General features: G+C 41.1%; 1 protein-coding gene across 1 annotated transcript; it reads left to right on the top strand.

Annotated features, from left to right (window-relative positions):
* Nucleotides 1-214: 214 nt before the first annotated feature.
* On the top strand, nt 215-26,870 carry LOC309633025 (spermatogenesis-associated protein 31A6-like). Its single transcript, XM_082401306.1, has 4 exons — nt 215-3,589; nt 11,599-11,656; nt 12,233-12,293; nt 12,522-26,870. The coding sequence occupies exons 1-4, from the start codon at nt 3,407-3,409 to the stop codon at nt 16,480-16,482; spliced, it is 4,263 nt and encodes a 1,420-aa protein (XP_082257432.1). The 5' UTR covers nt 215-3,406; the 3' UTR covers nt 16,483-26,870.
* Nucleotides 26,871-27,089: the final 219 nt, after the last annotated feature.

Here is a 27,089-nt window from a genome sequence, read left to right as displayed (position 1 = left end):
GCAGTAAACTTGTTACATAGCTCAGGACTATCAATCAAATAATGATCCCCTGTCACTCACCCCCACCTCCCTGCCAAATGCTCCTTAAAAGCGCTCTTAGGCCTTTATAGGAATGCTGCTTTCAGTTTGCAGAAACAGCGCCCACCCCCACCCCCGAGAGTGTACCTTTGCTTCGATATACTTTGCTTTGGGCTTGCTTAACTTCGCTGAAATAGCCTGCTCTTTCTCCTCTCTCTCCCTCTCTGAGAGTGTACCTATGCTTAAATAAACTTTGCTTTGTGCTTAAGCTTAACATGGTAGTTTGCAATCCTTTGCTTACTATCATGGAACCAAGATAGCTGGTCCAGGCCTTCCACTGATCTCCTCGGTTGAAGCTATTTTGTTACAAAGCATGTCCACCCGGTGACAGACCTAAGTCTAAATTTTGATAAAAGGTTGAATTAAGGTGAGAATATCATATGGGAAGAAAAGACTGTAGGAACAATAGTAGATGTAGAAAATATGTTTGTGAAAGTGCACATTCATGGCAATATAGCCAAATAAACTCACATGCCCACGTTCCCACTAAAACTTTATAAAATTATGACCAACAAGCAGAGAATACACATTATTTTAAAGCTCTCATGGGGCATTAAGACAAATTTACCATGTGAATTCTTCAGTGAATCCTGTGTTACTGCTAAGGGATAGAGAGTGGTGTCATAAGGGAATTTTGTGTAAGACTCAAAGCTCCCTTTCTATATGGTTCAGGCTGGACTTGAAGCTTCAGGGGCCTGGGAGGATGGGGCAGGGAAGGCAAGGAACACTCAGAAAAGAGAATACATACGTAACACACTAGGGATATCTGAAGAGGTTGCTCAAGACCTGACTCAGCCCCAAGGGTTTGACCCCTAGTCCTACTATTCACCCTACAGCCCTTTAGGGTCAGGACCTTGGCTCACCCTAACCCATTCCTAGCTTCTGGATATAGTATGAGTGCACATGTCTGAATGTTCATGTTCTCTCAAAATTTACATGTTGAAACCATAACTCCTAAAGATAGGAGGTAGGGCCATGCAAAAGTGCTTATGAGCTTTCATGAACGGGATTAGTGCCTTACAAAAGAGACTCCAGAGATATCTCTAGTCTCCTCTCATCATATGAGGATACAGAGAGAAGGCTCCAGCTGTGAACCAGGAAGAGAGCTCTCACTACGAGGTGACCATGCTGGTGACTTGATCTTGGGCTTCCCAGCCTCCAGAACTGTGATAATAAATGTCTGTTGTTTTTAATGTACCCAGTCTATGGTATATTGTTATAGCAGACCTAATGGATTAAGACCACATATTTCAAAATTTATCTGGAGAGTGGGGACTGTCTTATCATTGCAAACTAAGAAGTTGGGTTGAGACAACATATGACAGATTTTTTTAACTAGAAAATTATGGATTATTGGATTTGAAAGTACTGGATTTGTTAAGGAAAGATGAGTGCATATATGTGTGTGCATGTTTGCAGTGTGTCCCAAAAGTTTTTGTGCAGTTTAAAGATTTACTAACTCCAGATTTATAAACGCTACAAACTTAGAAAAATATCATTTGAAGGTTTAACTGTTACCAGATGCAAGTCTGTGTGCCTGACGCACAGTGAGGCTAAATACCGAAACATCAGAGTTTGGAGCAGAGAAAGGTTTACACAGTGCCATGCAAGAAGACATGTGGCTCATGCCCAGGAAAAACCCCGAACTCCCTGAAGGTTTTCAGCAAAGCCTTTTTAAAGGCAAGGTGAGGGAGGGGCATGGCTAATTGTTGCAAATATCTTGGTGTTGGATCCTTTGTTCTAGCAGCTGTCCAGATGGGTCAGATCCTGGTCAGGTCACATGTTCCTGTAATCCTCCAATAAAACAGTTATTATTCTCTGTTCTTAAACTTTTTATCTCCATGAATGGGCTCTTAAAAGTCAGAGCCTTTAGAAATAGGCTATCCTGTATATTTCAGGCTATATGCAACATTGTTTTACAAAAAGTGCAGAGCCAGCCTGGGTCACAGGGATGGACACAGTTAGCTAGGACAACAAAGCATAAAGATCAAAGTAGATTAAAGATTAATCTAGAAACAATAAATGCTGGCGAACGTGTGGAGAAAAGGGAACACTCTTGCACTGTTGGTGGGAATGTAAATTGATACAGCCACTATGGAGAACAGTATGGAGGTTCCTTAAAAAACTAAAAATAGAACTACCATACGACCCAGCAATCCCACTACTGGGCATATACCCTGAGAAAACCATAATTCAGAAAGAGTCATGTACCAAAATGTTCATTGCAGCTCTATTTACAATAGCCAGGACATGGAAGCAACCTAAATGTCCATCATCGGATGAATGGATAAAGAAGATGTGGCACATATATACAATGGAATATTACTCAGCCATAAAAAGAAATGAAATGGAATTATTTGTAGTGAGGTGGATGGACCTAGAGTCTGTTATACAGTGAAGTAAGTCAGAAAGAGAAAAACAAATACAGTATGCTAACACATATATATGGAATCTAAGGGAAAATAAAGGTCATACATAACCTAGTGGCAAGACGGGAATAAAGACACAGACCTACTAGAGAATGGACTTGAGGCTATGGGGAGGGGGAGGGGTAAGATGTGACAGGGTGAGAGAGTGGCATGGACATATATACACTACCAAATGTAAAATAGATAGCTAGTGGGAAGCAGCCGCATAGCACAGGGAGATCAACTCGGTGAAAAAAAAAAAAGATTAAAGTAAAAAAGATCTAAAGTGGAGTCAGATTTGTTCTTCCCTATTACATAACTACTTATAATTCTTTCATACTTATGAATTTTGAAAAATAAATTATTTTAATTTTTGTGTGTAGGTCCCTCTGATAGAAAATGAGGCAAAACATACACTATTCAAAATTCACAAAACTAAATAAGTGTAAAAGAAATTCAAGTTCTATCCCTGGGTTTATACAAGACACAAACATGATGTGGGAAAGTTGGAGCTGAGGACAAAGGAAATCCTGAGTGTAAAAATTGCTGTGAAATAGCCAATCTTCCAGGGTCAACTTAAGATTTTCAAGAGTTATAAAATTGGTGGGCCTCAAGTAAAGATCTCTAATGGATGAAGGAACCAGGTTCCAGATGGAATGAATAGAAAATTGGCTAAGGTCTCTCTGACAGGATGAGAGTAGTTGGAAGGAGGGATCTGGAAGCCCCAGGAGGGTGCAGGTGTCTGTGGGGCTGGATGGGAAGGAGGGGCAGTGATTCAGCCTATTTGTCTTATTGCCCCCTCCCCCACACTCAGGAGCCCTTTGTGACAAGGCCACAGCTCTGTGATGCAGGCCTGGGGTTCTGCCATCAAGTGAACTCCCAGTGCTCTGTTGCCTAAGGGCAGCAATGCAATTCAGAAGATGGAGACTCTCTTTTCTTTGAAAAACATTGTTGCTATCTGGCTGAGATCCAGCCCCACTTCCTGGGTGATTGATATCATCCTTGCGTTCCTGTGTGGACTGGGGCTCTTCCTAATGTTACTCCCCTGCTTCCAGAGTAATCCATTCTTAGCACCACCTAGGAAACATAGAAATATCAGGAAGGTAAGAAACTTTTGGCTTAATCCCAGCAGAGATTATCTCTTTTTTTCTTATTCTTATTTCCACTTTTCTAAACCACCTAGAGAGACTCCTGTAATGGGAACTCTCAGAAAAGTATAGAACATCATCCTTCTAGGGAAAAGACAGGGCAGAGAGGGGTTAGAGTGGGCATGAAGATTTCTAGGCCAAGATCTTAGACCAGGAGTTCAGGTATGGTAGAGGGCTCCAGGGCAAGTCCCAAATGCAGTGACTAATGGTCAAGAACTGGATTACTAAGAGTTCAATCTCTGCAGGAAGGCTGACCCCTGAGCCCTGGTTCACCAGCCACCTTCCCACAGCAGGTGTCTCAAGTGAGACTTTCCTCTGTGTTGGGGCTAATCTAAGGGCAATGCTGAGCCCCTGAAAGCCTCAGAGCAGAGGCTGGAGTGGAGGTCTGGCCTTGGGAAGCAGAATCCCATCTGACAAAGCTCAAGTGAGCATTTAGGTCCGAGAACGTGTGTGTTTCTTTTTTTTTTTTTTTTTAACAGCTTTATTGGAGTATAATTGCTTTACAATGGTGTGTTAGTTTCTGCTTTATAACAAAGTGAATCAGTTATACATATACATATGTTCCCATATCTCTTCCCTCTTGCATCTCCCTCCCTCCCGCCCTCCCTATCCCACACCTCTAGGTGATCACAAAGCACAGAGCTGATCTCCCTGTGCTATGCGGTTGCTTCCAACTAGCTATCTATTTTACGTTTGGTAGTGTATATATGTCCATGCCACTCTCTCTCTTTGTCACATCTTACCCTTCCCCCTCCCCATATCCTCAAGTCCATTCTCTAGTAGATCTGTGTTTTTATTCCCATCTTGCCACTAGGTTATGCATGACCTTTTTTTTTTTTTCCCCTTAGATTCCATATATATGTGATAGCATACTGTATTTGTTTTTCTCTTTCTGACTTACTTCACTCTGTATGACAGACTCTAACTCCATCCACCTCATTACAAATACCTCCATTTCATTTCTTTTTATGGCTGAGTAATATTCCATTGTATATATGTGCCACATCTTCTTTATCCATTCATCCGATGATGGACATTTAGGTTGCTTCCATGTCCTGGCTATGGTAAATAGAGCTGCAATGAACATTTTGGTACATGACTCTTTCTGAATTATGGTCTTCTCAGGGTATATGCCCAGTAGTGGGATTGCTGGGTCTTATGGTAGTTTTATTTTTAGTTTTTTAAGGAACCTCCATACTGTTCTCCATAGTGGCTGTATCAATTTACATTCCCACCAACAGTGCAAGAGTGTTCCCCTTTCTCCACACCCTCGCCAGCATTTATTGTTTCTAGATTTTTTGATGATGGCCATTCTGACCAGTGTGAGATGATATCTCATTGTAGTATTGATTTGCATTTCTCTAATGATTAATGGTGTTGAGCATTCTTTCATGTGTGTGTTGGCAATCTGTATATCTTCTTTGGAGAAATGTCTATTTAGGTCTTCTGCCCATTTTTGGATTGGGTTGTTTGTTTTTTCTTATTGAGGTGCATGAGCTGCTTGTAAATCTTGGAGATTAATCCTTTATCAGCTGCTTCATTTGCAAATATTTTCTCCCATTCTGAGGGTTGTCTTTTGGTCTTGTTGTTTATGGTTTCCTTTGCTATGCAAAAGCTTTTAAGTTTCATTAGGTCCCATTTGTTTAATTTTGTTTTTATTTCCATTTCTCTAGGAGCTGGGTCAAAAAGGATCTTGCTGTGATTTATGTCATAGAGTGTTCTGCCTATGTTTTCCTCTAAGAGTTTGATAGTGTCTGGCCTTACATTTAGGTCTTTAATCCATTTTGAGTTTATTTTTGTGTATGGTGTTAGGGAGTGTTCTAATTTCATACTTTTACATGTACCTGTCCAGTTTTCCCAGCACCACTTATTGAAGAGGCTGTCTTTTCTTCACTGTATATACTTGCCTCCTTTATCAAAGATAAGGTGACCATACGTGTGTGGGTTTATTTCTGGGCTTTCTATCCTGTTCCATTGATCTATGTTTCTGTTCTTGTGCCAGTACCAAACTATCTTGATTACTGTAGGTTTGTAGTATAGTCTGAAGTCAGGGAGCCTGATTCCTCCAGCTCCAGTTTTCGTTCTCAAGATTGCTTTGGCTATTCAGGGTCTTTTGTGTTTCCATACAAATTGTGAAATTTTTTGTTCTAGTTCTGTGAAAAATGCCATTGGTAGTTTGATAGGGATTGCATTGAATCTGTAGATTGCTTTGGGTAGTAGAGTCATTTTCACAATGTTTATTCTTCCAATCCAAGAACATGGTATATCTCTCCATCTGTTGGTATCATCTTTAATTTCTTTCATCAGTGTCTTATAATTTTCTGCATACAGGTGTTTTGTCTCCTTAGGTAGGTTTATTCCTAGGTATTTTGTTCTTTTTCTTGCAATGGTAAATGGGAGTGTTTTCTTAATTTCACTTTCAGAAATTTCATCATTTATGTATAGGAATGCAAGAGATTTCTGTGTATTAATTTTGTACCCTGCTACTTTACCAAATTCATTGATTAGCTCTAGTAGTTTTCTGGTAGCATCTTTAGGATTCTCTATGTATAGTATCATGTCATCTGCAAACAGTGACAGCTTTACTTCTTCTTTTCCGATTTGGATTCCTTTTATTTCTTTTCTTCTCTGATTGCTGTGGCTAACACTTCCAAAACTATGTTGAATAATAGTGGTGAGAGTGGACAACCTTGTCTTGTTCTTGATCTTAGTAGAAATGGTTTCAGTTTTTCACCATTGAGGACAATGCTGGCTGTGGGTTTTTCATATATGGCCTTTATTATGTTGAGGAAAGTTCCCTCTATGCCTACTTTCTGCAGGGCTTTTATCATAAATGGGTGTTGAATTTTGTCGAAAGCTTTCTCTGCATTGATTGAGATGATCATATGGTTTTTCTCCTTCAATTTGTTAATATGGTGTATCACATTGATTGATTTGTGTATATTGAAGAATCCTTGCATTCCTGGAATAAACCCCACTTCATCATGTTGTATGATCCTTTTAATGTGCTGTTGAATTCTGTTTGCTAGTATTTTGTTGAGGATTTTTGCATCTATGTTCATCAGTGATATTGGCCTGTAGTTTTCTTTCTTTGTGACATCTTTTTCTGGTTTTGGTATCAGGGTGATGGTGGCCTCATAGAATGAGTTGGGGAGTGTTCCTCTCTTTGCAATATTTTAGAAGAGTTTGAGAAGGATAGGTGTTAGCTCTTCTCTAAATGTTTGATAGAATTCGCCTGTGAAGCCATCTGGTCCTGGGTTTTTGTTTATTGGAAGATTTTTAATCACAATTTCAATTTCAGTGCTTGTGATTGGTCTGTTCATATTTTCTATTTCTTCCTGGTTCAGTCTTGGCAGGTTGTGCATTTCTAAGAATCTGTCCATTTCTTCCAGGTTGTCCATTTTATTGGCATAGAGTTGCTTGTAGTAATCTCTCATGATCGTTTGTATTTCTGCAGTGTCAGTTGTTACTTCTCCTTTTTCATTTCTAATTCTATTGATTTGAGTCTTCTCCCTTTTTTTCTTCATGAGTTTGGCTAATGATTTATCAATTTTGTTTATCTTCTCAAAGAATCAGCTTTTAGTTTTATTGACCTTTGCTATTGTTTCCTTCATTCCTTTTTCATTTATTTCTGATCTGATCTTTATGATTTCTTTCCTTCTGCTAACTTTGGGGTTTTTTTGTTCTTCTTTCTCTAATTGCTTTAGGTGCAAGGTTAGGTTGTTTATTCGAGATGTTTCCTGTTTCTTGATGTAGGCTTGTATTGCTATAAACTTCCCTCTTAGAACTGCTTTTGCTGCATCCCATAGGTTTTGGGTCATCGTGCCTCCATTGTCATTTGTTTCTAGGTATTTTTTGATTTCCCCTTTGATTTCTTCAGTGATCACTTCGTTATTAAGTAGTGTATTGTTTAGCTTCCATGTGTTTGTAATTTTTACAGATCTTTTCCTGTAATTGGTACCTAGTCTCATAGTGTTGTGTTCGGAAAAGATACTTGATATGATTTCAATTTTCTTAAATTTACCAAGGTTTGATTTGTGACCCAAGATATGATCTATCCTGGAGAATGTTCCATGAGCACTTGAGAAAAATGTGTATTCTGTTGTTTTGGGGTGGAATGTCCTATAAATATCAGTTAAGTCCATCTTGTTTAATGTATCATTTAAAGCTTGTGTTTCCTTATTTATTTTCATTTTGGATGATCTGTCCTTTGGTGAAAGTGGGGTGTTAAAGTCCCCTACTATGATTGTGTTACTGTCAATTTCCCCTTTTTTGGCTGTTACTATTTGCCTTATGTACTGAGGTGCTCCTATGTTGGGTTCATAAATATTTACAATTGTTACACCTTCTCTTGGATTGATTCCTTGATCATTCTATAGTGTCCTTCTTTGTCTCTTGTAAGAGTCTTTTTTTTGAAGTCTATTTTGTCTGATATGAGAATTGCTACTCCAGCTTTCTTTTGATTTCCATTTGCATGGAATATCTTTTTCCATCCCTTCACTTTCAGTCTGTATGTGTCCCTAGGTCTGAAGTGGTTCTCTTGTAGACAGCATATATATGGGTCTTGTTCTTGTATCCATTCAGCCAGTCTGTGTCTTTTGGTGGGAGCATTTAATCCATTTACATTTAAGGTAATTATCGATATGTATGTTCCTATTCCCATTTTCTTAATTGTTTTGGGTTTGTTATCGTAGGTGTTTTCCTTCTCTTGTGTTTCTTGCCTACAAAAGTTCCTTTAGCATTTGTTGTAAAGCTGGTTTGGTGGTGCTGAACCCTCTCAGCTTTTGCTTGTCTGTAAAGGTTTTAATTTCTCCATCAAATCTGTATGAGATCCTTGCTGGGTAGAGTAATCTTGGTTGTAGGTTTTTCTCCTTCATCACTTTAAATATGTCCTACCACTCTTTTCTGCCTTGCAGAATTTCTGCTGAAAGATCAGCTGTTAACTTTATGGGGATTACCTTGTGTGTTATTTGTTGTTTTTCCCTTGCTGCTTTTAATATATTTTCTTTATATTTAATTTTTGATAGTTTGATTAATATGTGTCTTGGCGTGTTTCTCCTTGGATTTATCCTGTATGGGACTCTCTGAGCTTCCAGGACTTGATTAACTATTTCCTTTCCCATATTAGGGAATTTTTCAACTATAATCTCTTCAAATATTTTCTCAGTCCCTTTCTTTTTCTCTTCCTCTTCTGGGACCCCTATACTTCGAATGTTGGTGCATTTAATGTTGTCCCAGTGGTCTCTGAGACTGTCCTCAGTTCTTTTCATTCTTTTCTCCTTATTCTGCTCTGCAGTAGTTATTTCTACTATTTTGTCTTCCAGGTCACTTACCCATTCTTCTGCCTCAGTTATTCTTCTATTGATCCCTTCTAGAGTATTTTTAATTTCATTTATTGTGTTTTTCATCGTTGCTTGGTTCCTCTTTATTTCTTCTAGGTCCTTGTTAAATGTTTCTTGCATTTTGTCTATTCTATTTCCAAGATTTTGGATCATCTTTACTATCATTACTCTGAATTCTTTTTCAGGTAGACTGCCTATTTCCCCTTCATTTGTTAGGTCTGGTGTGTTTTTACCTTGCTCCTTCATCTGCTGTGTGTTTTTCTGTCTTCTCGTTTTGCTTATCTTACTGTGTTTGGGGTCTCCTTTTCACAGGCTGCAGGTTCGCAGTTCCTGTTGTTTTTGGTATCTGTCCCCAGTGGCTAAGTTTGGTTCAGTGGGTTGTGTAGGCTTCCTGGTGGAGGGGACTAGTGCCTGTGTTCTGGTGTATGAGGCTGGATCTTGTCTTTCTGGTGGGCAGGTCCACGTCTGGTGGTGTGTTTTGGGGTGTCTGTGGCCTTATTATGATTTTAGGCAGCCTCTCTGCTAATGGATGGGGCTGTGTTCCTGTCTTGCCAGTTGTTTGGCAATAGGGTGTCCAGCACTGTACCTTGCTGGCCATTGAATGAAGCTGGGTCTTGGTGTTGAGATGGAGATCTCTGAGAGATTTTCACCATTTGGTATTACATGGAGCTGGGAGGTCTCTTGTGGACCAGTGTCTTGAAGTTGGCTTTCCCACCTCAGAGGCACAGCCCTGATGCCTGGCTGGAGCACCAAGAGCCTTTCATCCACACGGCTCAGAATAGAAGGGAGAAAAAGTAGAAAGAAAGAAAGAAAGAGTATAAAATATAATAAAGTAAAAGAAAGATAAAATAAAATAAAGCTATTAAAATAAAAAATAAGAAAAAAATTATTAAGAAAATATTTTTTGAGAAAAAAATTTTTTTTGTTTTTTAAAATAAATGTTTTAATTTTTTTAAATAAAAAATAAGAAAAAAATTATTAAGAAAAAATTTATTAAGAAAAAATTTTTTTAATTTAAGTAAAAAAACAAAAAATGGACAGACCGAACCCTAGGACAAATGGTGATAGCATAGCTATACAGACAAAATCTCACCCAGAAGTGCACACATACACACTCACAAGAAGAGGAAAAGGGGAAAAAATAATATATCCTGCTCCCAAAGTCCACCTCCTCAATTTGGGGTGATTCATTGTCTATTCAGGTATTCCACAGATGCAGTTACATCAAGTTGTTTGTGGAGCTTTAATCCACTGCTCCTGAGGCTGCTGGGAGAAATTTCCTTTTCTCTTCTTTGTTCGTACAGCTCCCGGGGTTCAGCTTTGGATTTGGACCCGCCTCTGCGTGTAGGTCGCCTGAGGGCATCTGTTCTTCACTCACACAGGGCGGGGTTATAGGAGCAGCTGCTTCGGGGGCTCTGGCTCACTCAGGCCGGGGGGCGGGAAGGGTACGGATGCGGGGCGAGCCTGCAGCAGCATAGGCCTGCGTGACATTGCAGCAGCCTGAGGCACGCCGTACTTTCTCCCAGGGAAGTTGTCCCCGGATCATGGGACACTGGCAGTGGCGGGCTGCACAGGCTCCCGGGAGGGGCGGTGTGGAGAGTGACCTGTGCTCGCACACAGGCTTCTTGGTGGCGGCGGCAGCAGCCTTAGTGTCTCATGCCTGTCTCTGGGGTTGCGCTGATAGCCGCGGCTTGCGCCCGTCTCTGGAGCTCCTTTAAGCGGTGCTCTGAATCCCCTCTCCTCGCGCACCAGGAAACAGAGAGGCAAGAAAAAGTCTCTTGCCTGTTTGGCAGCTCCAGACCTTTTCCCGGACTCCCTCCTGGCTAGCTGTGGTGCACTAACCCCTTCAGGCTGTGTTCACGCCACCAACCCCAGTCCTCTCCCTGTGATCCACCCGAAGCCCGAGCCTCAGCTCCCAGCCCCCACCCGCCCCGGCGGGTGAGCAGACAAGCCTCTTGGGCTGCTGAGTGCTGCTCGGCACCGATCCTCTGTGCGGGAATCTCTCCGCTTTGCCCTCTGCACCCCTGTGGATGCGCTCTCCTCCGTGGCTCCGAAGCTTTCCCCCTCTGCTACCTGCATTCTCCGCCCGCGAAGGGGCTTCCTAGTGTGTGGAAACCTTTGCTCCTTCACAGCTCCCTCCCATTGGTGCAGGTCCCATCCCTATTCTTTTGTCTCTGTTATTTCTTTTTTCTTTTGTCCTACCCAGGTACGTGGGGAGTTTCTTGCCTTTTGGGAGGTCTGACGTCTTCTACCAGCATTCAGTGGGTGTTCTATAGGAGCAGTTCCACGTGTAGATGTATTTCTGATGTATCTGTAGGGAGGAAGGTGATCTCCACGTCTTACTCTTCAGCAATCTTCTCCTCCTCACGTGTGTGTTTCTTGATCAGAGGAACAGTGACAGAAGAAATCTATGGTGATTAAAACTTAAAAAATCCTTCTTTGCACTCTTCAAAGAAGAAAAACTGAAAATATTGTTATCCACTTTAAACATAAGTAAAAGGGGAGAAAAACCCACAGAGTTTTAGTTAAATGTAGAAAGTCATGTTGTTCATGAACACAGCTTGCCTAGATAGAGGACAGTGAGAGTTGGGTGTTAGCCCCTCATTTTTTCTTATCTCTCAGCATCAAGTAGAGCTGAAGCGGAGGAGCCGGAGTAGGAAGAAAAGTAGATCTTTGAAAGGTAAGCCTTTGCCATTCAGCCCTGCATGCCCCCGAGAGTTAGCTTCCATCTCTCCTAATCCTGAGGGCCCAGCTTCATGGTCTCTGAGGATGCCAGTGGCAGAGCCTATTCTTCAGGAAACAGAGCCTTGGGGAGGCTCCTGGGAAAGAGATCAGAGCCCAGATACTTCCCAGAAATTTGTACTTAGAATGAAGCCATGAGGACCTAGAAATGAGGTATGGGGACTGTGGTGGACCATTGATGCCTGGGTTGGGAAGTGGAACCTCCAAGTCCAACTGTGGACAAGTTGTTTAACTTTGCTCAGATTCCTCTGTGTGATGACCACTGACCTTTCTCCCCTACAGGGCAGTTGTAAGGGCTACAGGGATTAATTAACATGGAAGCACTTGGCAAAGGACAACCCTTGTCAAGTGAGCCTTACCATCACTGTCAGGGACATGTGGCCTTGGACACTGATACTTGGGCTCCAGAGTCTAATCCTCCAAAGATTTCCCTTAAAGGGCCATTGCACTCAGCCTCCTGAAAGACTCTTAGGCCTCTGCCTTCACCACCATGACCCAGTCTCCTGATTTCCAGCTTGCAGAGATTGCCTGGAAGAACTGGAGGGGACTCACAACCTGGTTTCACTTCTGCAAAGGTAAAGAATCTTTCCCCTTCTCTCCTGGGTCGTCATTCCTCCCAGAGCCTATAATGTGACCCCAGTCCTGGGAGGGGGAGCCATGGGAGGGTGTGGCTAAAGCCCTAGGGTGAGGGAGAGCAGGAGCATTATGAAGTCAGTGTGGGGGCAGAGGAGGGTTCCTGGGCTGCAGGTGCCCACCCCTGCCTGGCCTGTCCAGCCCTCCTGGTCCCATCTGCTCTTCTGCAGCTGCCTGGGGAGGCTCCCTGGCAAGGGCGACTTTCATCAGCTCTCATGTCAAGACCCTCCTGGTGAGATGTGCAAAGCAGTGCCTGCTGGAGCCCACCAGCCATGCAAGGAGCCTGTGGAAGATACTGCTCCTGCCACGTCCCTATTGGCTCCTCTGACCAAGTGCCGTCTACATCTGGCCTCTTCCACTTCTCCAGGCCCAACGACCTCCTCAGTTTCTGTTCATCCACACACATCCCTGAGTGCCTCTCAGTCAGTAGAGCCTTTTCTTCCACAGGATAGCCTTTCACCCCTGCCACTTGCTCTTTCCTCTCCCCCATCATGTCCGCCTGATCCAGAGGCCTGCCCTCTGACAGCCTCCTCTGCCCTACCACCACCAGACTCAATTCTGACTCTTACTCAGTGTGACTCTTCAATGGCACTACCACTGGACACTGTCCCACAGAGCATGTCTCCACATACTCCTTGGTCAGCTTCTGTCATCCCAGCCATCTCAGGCCTTGGTCACTCAAGCTGTCCCATTTCAGCCCTGTCCTGGTGGCAGGCAGCTGCCAAATCCTTGTGCCTATCAACCTCATCACAGTGCAAGTCCCAAAAAAAGCACCTTTCCCACAACCCACCAGAGGCCTCATTCTGGGTAGGCCTTACAGACAGACAAGTAGAGGTGAGTAGCCCTCCTTTGCTCATCTCTGATGACCAGAACCTCCTGGAGATACAAGTCACAAAAAGAGTTGAGATCGAGATTCGGAAGGAAAAAGAAAACAATGGATCACATCTAAAACAAATGAGCCCAGACTGCCACCTGAATTATTTGGGGAACATGCTGAAATCACTAGGTACTGAGCAGGACACTACAACCCCCCAACTTTTCTGGAGCACAAAAGACAAACCAGAGCAACTGCCTTGTTTTCAGCAGTTCTCATATCCCAAGGTCTTGGGGGACCATCTACAGCAGAAATATAACCAGTTTTTCTGGGGTCTCCCTTCTCTGCACAGTGAATCCTTGGTGGCTACTGCCTGGATCTCTGAGAGCTCTTCGGCACCACAGTCTCCTTCTTTCTTATTCAATGGAATTTCGAATGCCTGCCCAGTTCAAATGCAAGCTAAAATATCTCCACTGCTTTGCCAGTTCCAGCCCCTGTCCCATCTAGAGTTCCAATCTCAACACTTTATTCCAACAATACCTCAATTCCAGCCCCCACTTCTGGCTCAGGTCCAAACCCAGGCACATCTCAAATCCTCTCTCCCAATCCTACCACCTTCTTCTCTACCCCAGATTAGGGCCTGTGGAGTACCTTGCCCTATAGCCCAGAATAAGATACAATTTCTTACCCCAACTGAGATTCAACATTCAGAATGGTCCTTGTTGCAGAAGCAACTAGAAAATGGATGGGCTTTATCTTCTGTAGTCAAAAGATCTCAGGAACTTTTTAGTGTCTTCACTTCCAACATTCCTGAGGACAGCTGGGCTGCCTCCATCCTTCCTGAGACTTTTCCAATCAGTCCTGAGCTCCGGAAGCAACTGGAACAACACCTCCAAAAGTGGCTCATCCAACACCGGTGGGAGCTGCCCCAAAGGATCCAAAAGTCTTTAGAGATAAGGCAGCTTCAGGGAGAATTACCAGGGACATGCCAGGCAAAGGACAAGCAGGGACCCTCACAGCCCTCTTCGTTTACAGGTGAAAGCAACAAGGATGCACAGAAGATGGGGTTCCGGCTAAATCAGGAACTAGGCAAGGGCCTGGGACATATTCTGGGGAAGGTCCCAAAAGATCTATCCAGAAGCTCAGAAAGCTCCCTAGTGAAGTTTCAGGGGATGAACTCTCAGGAGTCAAAAAGTGACTTGAGGCTCTTGAGGAATGACTCAAGAATTGATTTACTAAGGAGCTTAGACAAGAATCTAGAAAACACTTTGAAAGGCCATTTGGGCAAAAAGTTGGGGCAGATCAATGAGGGTTTGATTCCTGTGAATGTGAGTCAATCCTGCCTTGCTCTCGAGCATGCTTCTCCCAAGTCCGATATTCACATGGAAACCAGAAATCTAGGAATCTTGAAGGGTTGGGAACCTTGCATGAACACCTCCCGTAGGGTTTCCTTCCTTGATCCAGACACTCAAGAGGTGCTGGAAGCACATATTATAAGGTTTTTGGTAAAGCACAGGTGGACCCTACCCCTCAAGGTCCTCAAGCCCATAAATCTCTTTAAGTTGAAAAAGTTTCAACCCTCCACCATTCTGCAGTTTGCCTTTTCCCCTTCAGCCACCTGTGTATCTGGGTCCCACTCGAGAGTCAAGTTTGCTGAGTTCCTGGGAAAACCTCCTCAATCTCATTCAGGAGGAAAGGTGATAACAGAAGAGTCAGTTCCTACCCTGGTGAGGCCTCTCCTTGTCCCCTCACCTGTGTGTAAGGAAATCCAGAGTGCCCTGGGAGGGATTCCATCTGGTGACTACCATGGGCCCTCAAAATCTTCTCTGACTGGACAGGAGGGCAGGCCACCTTCTCAGTCCCTCACACTCAGCCTTGTGGGCAGAACCTGGAAGAGTGAGACTGTGGAATGGGCCAAGAGGGACAGCCTAGAGCCAGGTCCAAGTTCAGCAATGGTCAGGAATGAGCCAAGAGAGGTGAGTGGTGGTCAGGCCTCACGAGACCCCTGCCATAGGGTAACAGTGATGGAGGTGAACTTAGGATCCCAATCTTTGAGAGGTGAAGAGGCCAGGGAGGCTGTGGAGGCCAAGGAGTCCCCTGCTCTTCAACCACAGTCTAGTGTTATCTTGGAAGCCAAAGGGTTGACAAAATCCCAAACCACAAATGTACATATGAGGAGTTTAGAGGTGCCAGGGACCAGTAAAAGTTTCCTACTACCTAGAATGTCTGTTTTCCAACATCCAGGTGAGCCATGCCTTAACATGGAGGTTGCTAGTGAGTTTAAGTCCAAAGTAAAGGTACAGTCAGACAACCATCTTCAGAACTTTCCCAAACACATGTTCCTTGCTGCAGACAACTTGGCTTCTCAGGTGTCTCAGTGCCATCACCAGAGAGTTCCCACCAGAGACAGATTAGCTTTCCAGGAGCCAAGCGGCCTTATGGCAGCCCAAAGGAGCAACCTAGGGCAGCAGGAGCCCAAAACTTCAAAACTTCAGGACTCATGGAAGAGCCAGAGCAAGATGATTGCCCCTACTTACAAAAGAGAGGACTGTAGGAGGCATAAACCAGGAGAGCAAGAAGAAGGGTTTAAAGAATTAGGTACCTCTCAAGCTGGAAGTATGAGCCGCCCTGCCCAGGTCAGGGGAATAACAGACTGTGTTGGGAGCAAATGTCTCCAGCTCATGCCAGAGAAGAAACATAGCCCTCCAGAAAACCTCTTCAGAAAAAAGATGAGGCTGTTTTTAAAGTGGATTTTCCCCAATAAAAAAGTCAATGGTCAAGATGCTCTGCAAAAATTCAAGCCCATATCAGCCACTGCCCAGAGCCACGGATCAGTCAAAAGCAGATCAATCTTGAAGAGTGAGACTGCTGAGGTTCAGGCACTCATGACAGCTGTTGGACAGATCCCAGAAGAAAAAAAAGCAATTCACCATGGACTTCATGCCACAAAGTTAAATGAACACAAACAGGAATTCCAAGCCCCAGTATGTGGGTGTTTCTGCTATCATAGGCTTACCTCCTACCCAGAGCAAAGGAGAATGATGGGTTATATAGCCTGCAGTCATCAAGCCACCTCCAAGGGCCAGAGTTGTTCTATCAGGGAAAGGGAAGTCAGACACCAACAGAGTTTGAAAAGTGTAAGATTCGACGATGAGAAACTGGGCCTAATGTGCCTCCCATCTTCGTCCCCCAAGAAGAGTTTGTTTCCAGTTAGTACCTGCCAGTATGGGCCAAGGATTCCAGGTGCTCCAGCCTGCCATCAACACTGTCCAAGGCATTGTCATCTTTGGGGAGATGTCTTGCCTGGTCAACAGTAAAATCCTTCTTTAGTCTTCCCTTTAGTAGGAAAACATGTATCCAAGTAAAAATTCAGTCCATGTAGAGAAAATGATTTTCTCATTAGCACATCCAAGATATTTAATGTTCCCCAATACATATATATATATAAATTTTTTTCTCATAAGAGCATCGTGTAATGGCTGCTGTCTGTGCTGTGCACTTTGTCTTCTAGAAGGGAGGGGCATGGAGGGAGGATGACAGTAGCATCACAGGCTTGCTCCTTGTCTCGTGTCCCTTCACTGTACCTTATAATACTGTCATTACACAAACCAAAACTACTCTAACAATGAGATGGGAAAAACCTATGAAGCCCACACCCAAGGATCTGGTTTAACCAGTCTTTCTCCTTCTTCTATGCTACTTTGAACTTTATGCAACTGTAGTGGATAGGTTTACACGATAGGGCCGGACATTCCAATGCAGACTCCAGGAAGTGTCAGAGCCAAGTGGATGGAAGTCTGGAGGAAATAGAGTATGGGCTCTGAGTTCAGAAGCAGGAGAAATCTTGCCCCTGGATCTCTTGGTAGGGAATATACAACATCTGCTCTTAAGAACTCCTTCTCTCTCTGATGAAGGTTGGGATTGAGATGTGCACTATGAACCCCTCTTAGCTTAGCCATAATAAAATGTACAGGATCACCCTCCCCCACCTCTGTTTTTCCCACACTTTAGAGCAGCAGCAAGGATGGCATTTCCAGCTCTGTGTGTGTAGGTGGGGGGGGGGGGTATCAGGGAGGCTGCTGAGGGCTGTGTTGAGCCCAGTCCCATATAAATGAATGGTTATGTTCATGGGTCACCTACCTTCCACTTATGTTAACCCCAAAGAAGGAGTTTTGGATGAATGGAATAGGGATGTGACTGTGTGTAGTAACTATCTGATGGTCAAACACCGTGAATTTAGGGTGGGATGTAGGTGAAGAAAAAACATTCTATCCAAAGAAGGAGGCAAAGTGGTACCAGATTCCCATAAATGTGCAGTGAAAGAGCAGCCCCCTGACATACAACCACCATCTAAAGGCCTAAAGGAGAGGAAAAGTTAAGGGTCCAGTAGCTCATCATGGCCCCACCCTAGGGTCTCTACCCTATTCCAACTCTAAGATCATAGACCTAGAGAAACCACCTTTAGGTCAAAACAGAAGGTCAAACTTATAGAAGTAAAGCAAATAAGGGAAGGTTAATCTCTTAATACTGTATTTAATAAGCTTACACATCATCACCTCTTGACTTTTACAAAGGATGACTTAACAATAGGTGTAAAAGCCAGGAATAGGGAACTTGGGATGTGACTCCTAGTCTGGTGACCTTCACATAAACACATGGCCCAAGGACTGCTCCAGGGGAGAGGTGGGGACTGGCTTGTGATTGTGTAGTAAGCCTTGCCTGTCTCCCAGTCCTTGATCACCCCAGAGCCTGGCAGGTGAAGAAGCAATCAGACAGGATTTGTGGCAGTGGTTGTGTGGGGGTGACCTGTGCAAAATGGATGGGGCAGGGTGCAGTCCAGGAGTGTTCCACTGATCTGCTTCTAGAACAGCTTTTCTTGTCTCCTGACCCCCATCCATATGGGAAAGCAGGGAGATGAGAAAGAATTTCTCTAGAGTGATTTGGTGTTTTCTGCCATGCACAGGGCGCATGGTGGACACAGCTCCAGGTGGTGTCTTTCCCATTGTGGAGATTTCTGTTCCAGCTGATGCTCCTGATCCAGATGACAACAGAAATGGACCCCATCCCCCATACCTGTCAGGCCCCTCAACATGTGGAAATGCTGGGACCTGGGGTGGAGGGGGCAGAGTGAGCACAGGACTGCTCACACCCCTGGTTTCTCCCTGGAGCCAGGCCCTACCTCTGGGCCCCAATTCCCAAGGCAGCCTCCAGAATGGGCAGAGCAGTGAGAGTGGAGCCAGGACTTGTGGGAGGGGTCGGTACCCAGAGGAAAGAGTGGACAGGGCTGGGACCTGAGCTTGGCTGCTGCTGGGTCCTCTCAGGGGCACCCAGAAGTGAGTTCTGGGAATATGGGGAAGCTGGACTTGGACCCCCTGGCTCCTGCTGGGAGAAGTGCTGCAGACAGGTGATGCTGATGGAACAGTGAGAAAACAGAAAGAAGCAAGTCCCTTTGCCCTTCTCTTGCTGCTCCATCTTCCATAAGGTACAGTAAGACAAGAAATTGAGAGACCAAAAGAAAAAAAAAAAAAAAGAAATGGAGAGACCCAGAGACAATACACAAAAACTTCACAGACACACCTCTCAAGAGAGACTTCTCACACAAACACCTTTCTCAGAGATCACATACTGAGACCTCACACAGGGACCTCATGTTGCCTCACAGACCCTCAGACAGAAACCTAGCACAGATTTAACAGATTTCCCAGAGATACCTTCCAAAGGGACCTCATACAGAGACTTCACACAGAGATCTCACCCAGAGACAACACACAGAGACTTGGCACAAAGACCTCACAGAGACCTCACATCTATTCTTCAGTGTCCATTGACAAGTCTTTCTTAGTGAACATGAAACCACTTACCAAACTGGCAGCATGATAAATATATTATCAGTTGTGCCCCTCTGAGATCCACCAGACACTCATTGTCAGCATTACTCTAAATGGGGAAATGTTTGAGAAGTTTTGTTCTTTTGTAATGTCATTGCCTCTGAACAAAAGAATTATACATTCCACATGTAGATTTGCAAAATTCATTCTTAGGTGTTCATTAGTTTGAAAATCACAAATTATATTTTTTATTTTTATTTTTTTAGAAAAATGAAGAAAATAATGTTTATTTCTTAGAAATGCATGTAGTACTCTATTTTTTTATTTTTAAAAATTTTTATTGGAGTATAGTTGATTTACAAATTTGTGTTAGTTTCAGGTGTACAGCAAAGTGAGTCAGTTATACATATACATATACCCACTATTTTTAAAGATTATTTTCCCATATAGGCCATTACAGAGTATTGAGTAGAGTTTCCCGTGCTATACAGTAGGTTATTATTAGTTATCTATTTTATATATAGTAGTGTGTATATGTCAATCCCAATCTCCCAATTTATCCCTCCCCACCTTATCCACTGGTAACCATAAGTTTTCATTTGTACCCTTTTTTTTAGGAGAATCACAAATTTTAAACACAACTAAAACACTGTCAGTCTCCAGTGAGAGAAAATATTTGTCCAGTTTTAGTTATCATTCAGTCAAGTGGTATCTGGCACATTTTTTACTTTACTGGGGACAAACCTAAACTTGAGATGGCTTACTTGTTTCCTTTGGAAACATAAGAAAAACCTGCAACAAAGGTACTCTAGGAATGAAATAAACCAAGAAAGAAGCATCGGGACTCACATTCACTTCCCTGAGGGCTGTGTAACTAGCACATTATTTTGCACATAATAGCTTGCATCAAGTTTGTGGGGTTTGCTTTATTTTTTAACAGGCCAATAATCATGTGAGGATTTTTCACAAGTCAAATTTCTGGTTTTAAATTTTACATTCTGGCAAAATTATGCTTCTGAATATTATTTTATTTCTTAAAATGTGGTAATGCCCTAAAATGATATTACACAATCATAAGGTTCGGCTAACATACTTAAAAAGATGGGCTATTAAGGATTCATTCTTAAATAATTCTATGAAATGCACATTTTCTAAGACATGCAGTTAGGATCCATTTTATATTCATTATAGGGTTAACACATTGCTTTAAAAATTTTTGAAAGATTATAAAATATATGACTTAGTCTATGCTTGAGATTATACATGTTACCTCATAAAATTACTGAGGGAAGGATACCTTAATATTTGAATTGAAGGTGTTGTACATTTAATCTACATTTGGCTTATAACAATGAATAATGAAAGGCTTTCATTTATTATATATCCCACACTTTCCAATGGGTACACTTCTAAAAGACTACTGATTTCTCACTGCTAATAAGCAACCTATTGTCCTTGCCTTGATAAAATCTATTTTAATGACAGCTGGTTAAGTCTCCCAGATTATCCATTGGTATTACAGCATCACAGTCTTTTAAGAGGAGCAGGGCTGACACGAGGACTCTTTTGGCTTATTTCTACAAGAAATTTAGTTTTTCTATTCTCCTAATTAAAAAAAGTATAATTATTAATTTTTCACTTTACTCCCTTATGTCACTGAATCAGAAAACAATGGAATATGGTCACGTATGTCATCTAATACTCTATCAGATCACTTTTTTTTTAATATTGCAGCTTACGCAGGTAAGTTTACTGATCAGAACAAAATGGAATCAATTAGGAAAAAGTTCACACAGGAAAATATTCTTTTCAAAGTTGACTATTTTAACACAGTTAAATAAGTGATTATGTTTTAATCCTTTGAGTTAAAGTTGTTCAGGGTGGCCAAGAAAGTCTGGAAACATGAAAAATGTCCATAAAAGCACTTTATTACTTTAATATGTTGAATGTGTTGCTCCTCATTATTAATTCACAGTTCATTAAGCTGGGCAAAATTACAATGAACAATGTGCATTAAAGCAAAATTCCCATCAATCATTTTCCATCTGTCATACATTGCGTCAGCTGATTTGTGTGTCTAATTTTCATGGAAAAACTTGTACCTTTACTCCAGAATAAGAAATCAAGGGGGATCAGCCTATTAAAAAGATATTAATATTCCCAGACTCTGTGGCCTTCAGTATTTTGTTTTTAAGACGATTCACCTAGTGCAAATCTTATAAATATTTTTACCATTTAATATGCCCAGACAAAATGGATAAAAAAATTAGATAAAAGGAAAACAACAAAAACAGATCCCCTTTGTTTTCAAAACATTTGATGTTTACATCAAAATATTTTGCTGAAAATGAAGTGATTTTTAATCTATAGTTAAAAGACTCTATAATGATATTTAGAACATATTACAAATTTAGGTTTTTACAAATAGATTTTTATTTAAAACAGGTCTCACACTGATATCAATAAACCAGGCACTCTAGAACAAAATGTGGAGAGATGGCAATTATGTGATGACTTCTTAATACTCCAAGGGAAAAAGATTTTTTCCAAAGTAGTCCGTCTACAATATTAACCCTTAAGATCTACTCCCCTTGATAGGTTTCAATATTATTTTCTGTTTCATACACATTTACTTTATAATTAACTCCTACAGGAAGACATTTCTGGAAATGTTCCCAGGTATCTACAGCCACACTTTCTGTCATGATCACACCATGGAAAAAGTAGGGAACATCCAGATCCTGATGATCCAGGGGTTTCATAATTACCTCTTTGAGGTCAGTCAGAATCATAACCATTCCCAGAACAGGGTCGGTCTTTATATTTGTGCCCTTAGACATGCAGATTGTAACATTACCCACACAAAGGCAAGTTGTCTTCCTTACTCAGGTTTGCAGGGGCGCCACTCACTGTGGTAGCTAGAAGAGTCCGTTGCCCCCACCCCGGACCTGCAATCTGTACTCTCCACAGACACATCGTACTACAGATATACAAGTGGTGCTGATGAAACTTCCAGAAAGCTATAAAAGAATGCATGCCAGGAATGATAGATGAGGATTTAGAAAATGCTAACATCTTTTCTAGGAAATAAAGGTGACATACCTATTTGCCTTTAAGCATTTTTGTGCATTAGCTGGCCCGCTTGATCTGGGAAAATGCATCTGATTTTAAAGTTTCTCAGCCTCATTCTCTGCAGTGAAATCTGAAGCTCTTCCTTCCTTCTCTGAGTCCAGAAGCTGGAATTGATACAGTCTGCTCTCTGTGATTTCACAGTCTCTACCATTTGTTTCCAATGACCACTTCAACTCAGATATCTCTCAATTCAGGGATCACTCCTAAACTTCAGGAGGAAGGTCACTGCCCTTTTTATTCCCACCATAATTTTATGCTAGTAACCCTTTACAGTGTCAATAAATTTATTTTGTAGAATGTGTCCCTGGACTCCACCTGTTAAATCTGTTTTTTGGGCAAATCATTTGTTACCTAGCTATACAAATTTTATAAAATCATATTTCATAAAATTGTATTTTATAAAATGTTATTTTCTTATTTTATAAAATTGGTAAATCTAAGGATTTAGGCTTAATTATTATTTTTTAAAATGTTGGTACTCATTTTGCCAATTTTTCTCTTTTTACATATATCAGAAAATATGTTAAGAACTCAACTGTGAAGATACCACTATTTTTATTTTTTTTCACTTTTTGTACTTTTATGACAAACCTTTATTATTGCACAGGAGACAAGAAAGTTTGTTCTTTGGAAAATATCAGTCTTAAGAACTTACTAAGTTAAAGCTTAGCATGTTAGATCTGCGAGTAACCTTGTCTTTTTTTTAATGATGTTTTTTCTGAATTGGTAAAAAAAAAAAAAAAAAAAGCCTTAAGAGCTTAGGAACAGAAGCAAATTGAGAATTAAAATCCAAATCATTCAAATGAAGTTTGTCGGAACAGTTTGTGTGTGGAGAGGACAGCTTCTAGGCACTTCAGAGAAACCAGCAAGACAGAACTGAGAATAGCCAGCACCTTACAGGGCTTCTCACAGAAATGCTTTAATGCAAAGAGGTGACTAGATTTCACAGGGAGACCAGGGAGAGGATGCAGAGATAATTAAATCACATTCAAGCACCTGTTTACCTGGGAGGTAAGTTCCTTCATATTGTGGTCAGATGCTGTTTAGGGGGACACTGGTGCAGGGGAGGTGTTGGGAGGATGAACTCTTTTCTGAGTGATTTTGCAAGTGTGAAAATTCATCCAACAGAGATGCTAGAAAAGTTTGCTCCTAGTAGGGAGCATCCAACATGATATTTTGGGACAAAAATATGTATTTGGAAGAATTTTTCACAAAAGAGCAGTGATGGGAGGAAAAGATTCATATGGGCCTGGCTAGTAATATTCTTCCTTCACAATTTTCTTGCGGGTTCCTGAGGCCTGTTGTGACTGCTTGAAGACCTGGTCCCCAAGCAATGGTCCTCTTTGTCATACTCAGGGTAAGCCAGGAAGTTGCTTGTCTGAAGCAGAAAAGGTTCTCCCTTCCACTCATGTCTTCTTGCTGACCAGATGAACACATGGCATCATCTACAGCTGAGAGGTGTTTGTTAACTAGCTTTGTTTCATAGGACACAACTCATATATACTCTACAGTAATGTTTATCACTGTCTTTTATAATCTCAAGGTAAGAAGTAATCAGTGTTAAAATCATTCTACTGGAATAACAAAGCACATGCTTTTTTTTCCCTAATAGTGATTGTATTAGTTTGCCAGGGCTACCATAACAAAATATCACATTGGCTACTAGGTGGCTTAAACAACAAAAATATATTTTCTCATGGTTCTAGAGGCTAGAAGTCCAAGATCAAGGTATCAAGTTTAGTTTCTTTGAGGCCTCTCTCCTTTGATGGCTACCTTCTCGCTGTGTCCTCACATGGTTGCCCCTCAGTCTGTGCATGTCTGTGTTCTAATATTCCCCGCTTATAAAACTACAAGTCATATTGGATTAGAGTCCATCCATATGATCATTTTACCTTAATTTTCTCTTCCAAAGCAGTATTTCCAAGTACAAGTTAAACTTACTGCACAAGCAATCAGGTATTTAATGAGAGGCATTGCTATGGAGACAAAAAAACACAATGGTTAATAACTGAGGCAAATTTCATATCAGTTTTTGAGTTCTGAGGGTAGACAGTTGAGAAGATCTCTAAATGTCAGGGTTAAAGCATCTTTTGTAGTTTGAATGTCCATGATGATGTCATCAGATGTTCAGGTAAACTTTCTGAGTGGTCCATTTAGCAACAGGAACGAAGAAGATTGTCTAAACATGAGCTGCTGTGGAGATTTCTCTGAAGTTTATATTAAGATATCTACCTTCAGTATGCAAGGCTTCAGAAAAAAAGGCAGGTTTAGTTTCAATGATTCCAAGTCAAAGGGGTGGGAGAAAATTTGGAAACACTAGTTTGGAGAGTTGTAGTCAGGTAGTGGAGGAAACTAGAAAAATTCAGGATACAGTCCAGTTTTCAGGCAATTAACAAAACTTCAAGGAAAATTAATAGCACTAGAATCTAATATCCACAATACATATTTTGGTTTCTATTGAAAGATAATTTTTCTCTCTAAAATCATCTTCATTTCTATCAAAGATAGCCAAATTAAGACAAATTTGTTTGCAAAATAAGTCTAGATTCAATAAACTTGGTCTTGTTATTTATATAAGTATAGCAAGGATTGTGACTAACCATATAGGCTTATTTTTTATTTTTATTTTTATTTTTTGCTTTTACTAAGAGGATTTATTGCCTCTCTCTTCTCCCAATAGCTCAAACATGAAGAAGCAACATCAGAGGAAGACAGACAGACAAGTGGCTCTTTGAGTTTGTCCTTCTTGGCATTGGTGAAGGAAGAGGCAGCTTTCTCAAAGTTTTTATGTGCTTAATTGGATGTAGTGGAGAAAGGGAACAAGAAAGTCAGAGGATAAGCGAACAGGCTCTGCACTTACCAAGGGTGTGTTATCCTCCTAATCATTCCAATAGGAATATTGCATTCATGTTCTTTGATCTGATCCTTGCATTGGAAGACAGTTCTTTTTTTAATCTCTTTTTTTTAATTTAATTTTTATTTTATATTGAAGTATATAGTTGATTTACAATGTTGAATTAATTTCAGGTGTACAGCAAAATGATTCAGTTATACATATACATATATCCATTCCTTTTCAGATTCTTTTGCCATATAGGTTATTACAGAATACTGAGTAGAGTTCCCTTTGTTATACAGTAGGGTCTTGTTGATTATCTATTTTATATATAGTAGTGTGTGTATGTGAACCCAAACTCCTAATTTATCCCTCCCCATACCTTTTCCCTTTAGTAACCATAAGTTTGTTTTTTAAATCTGTGAGTCTGTTTTGTAATTAAGTTCATTTGTATCATTTTTTTAGATTCCACATATAAGTGATATCATATGATATTTGTCTTTCTCTGAATTACTTCACTTAGTATGATAATCTCTACATCAATTCATGTTGCTGCAAATGGCATTATTTCATTCATTTTTATGGCTGAGTAATATTCCATTGTATATATGTACCACATCTTCTTTATCCATTCATCTGTCAATGGACATTTAAGTTGCCTTCATGTCCTGGTTATTGTGAATAGTGCTGCACTGAACACTGGGGTGCATGTATCTTTTTGAAGTATAATTTTCTCCAGATACATGCCTAGGAGTGGGATTGCTGGATCATATGGTAGTTCTATTTTTAGTTTTTTAAGGAATCCCATAATATTCTCCATAGTGGTTGAACCAATTTACATTCCCACCAACAGTGTAGGAGGGTTCCTTTTATCCACACCCTCTCCAACATTTTTGTAGTCTACAGTTTGTAGACTTTTTGATGATGGCTATTCTGACTAGTGTGAGGTGATACCTCATTGTAGTTTTGATTTGCATTTCTCTAATAATTAGCGATGTTGAGCAGATTTTCATGTGCTTTTTGCCCATCTGTATGTCTTCTTTGGAGAAATGTCTATTTAGATCTTCTGTCCATTTTTTGATTGGGTTGTTTGCTTTTTTGATATTGAGCTGCATGAGCTATTTGTATACTTTGGAGATTATTCCATTGTCAGTCTCATCATTTGCAAATATTTTCTCCCATTCTGTAGGTTGTCTTTTTGTTTTGTTTATGGTTTCCTTTGCTGTGCAAAAGCTTTTGTTTTATTAGGTCCCATTTGTTTATTTTTGTTTTTGTTTTCTTTCCTCTAGGAGGTGGATCCAAAAAGATATTGCTGCTGTGAAAGAGTGTTCTGCCTGGATTTTCCTCTAAGAGTTTTATAATATCCAGTCTTACATTTAGGTCTTTAATGAATTTTGAGTTTATTTTTGTCTATAGTGTTAGAAAATGTTCTAATTTCATTTTTTTACATGTAGCTGTCCAGTTTTCCCAGCACCACTTATTGAAGAGACTGTCTTTTCTCCATTGTATATTCCTGCCTCCTTTGTCATAGATTAATTGACCATAGTTGTGTGGGTTTATTTCTGGGCTTTCTATCCTGTTCCATTGATCTATATTTCTGTTTTTGTGCAAGTACCATACTGATTACTGTAGCTTTGTAATATAGTATGAAGACAGTGAGCCTGATTCCTCCAGCTCCATTTTGCTTTCATAGGATGCTTTGGCTATTTGGGGGTTTGTGTTTCTAAACAAATTTTAAAATTTTCTGTTCTAGTTCTGTGAAAACTGCCATTGGTGGGGGCTTCCCTGGCGGTCCAGTGGTTGGGACTTCGCCTTCTGATGAGGGGGATGCGGGTTCGATCCCTGGTCAGGGAGTTGAGATCCCACATGCCATGCAGCCAAAAAAAAAAAACCGAAACATAAAACAGAAGCAATATTGTAACAAATTCAATAAAGACTTTAAAAATTGTCCACATCAAAAAAATCTAAAAAAAAAAAAAAATTCCACTGGTAATTTAATAGGGATTGCATTGAATCTGTAGATTGCCTTCAGTAGTATAGTCATTTTGACAATATTGATTCTTCCAATCCAAGCACATGGTATATCTCTCCATCTGTTTGTGTCACCTTCAATTTCTTTCATCAGCAT

The sequence above is a fragment of the Balaenoptera borealis genome (assembly GCF_965194805.1).
Source record: "Balaenoptera borealis genome assembly, chromosome: 8".
NCBI lineage: Eukaryota > Metazoa > Chordata > Mammalia > Artiodactyla > Balaenopteridae > Balaenoptera > Balaenoptera borealis.
Note: the sequence above shows the minus strand (reverse complement) of the source record. Positions and strands in the feature narration are given on the sequence as shown.

Coding starts and splice junctions, on each gene's coding strand:
- LOC309633025 (XM_082401306.1), top strand. CDS start 3,407: ATGGAGACTCTCTTTTCTTTGAAAAACATTGTTGCTATCTGGCTGAGA. Junction 3,590..11,598: donor AACATAGAAATATCAGGAAG/GTAAGAAACTTT, acceptor CTTATCTCTCAG/CATCAAGTAGAGCTGAAGCG. Junction 12,294..12,521: donor CTGGTTTCACTTCTGCAAAG/GTAAAGAATCTT, acceptor GCTCTTCTGCAG/CTGCCTGGGGAGGCTCCCTG.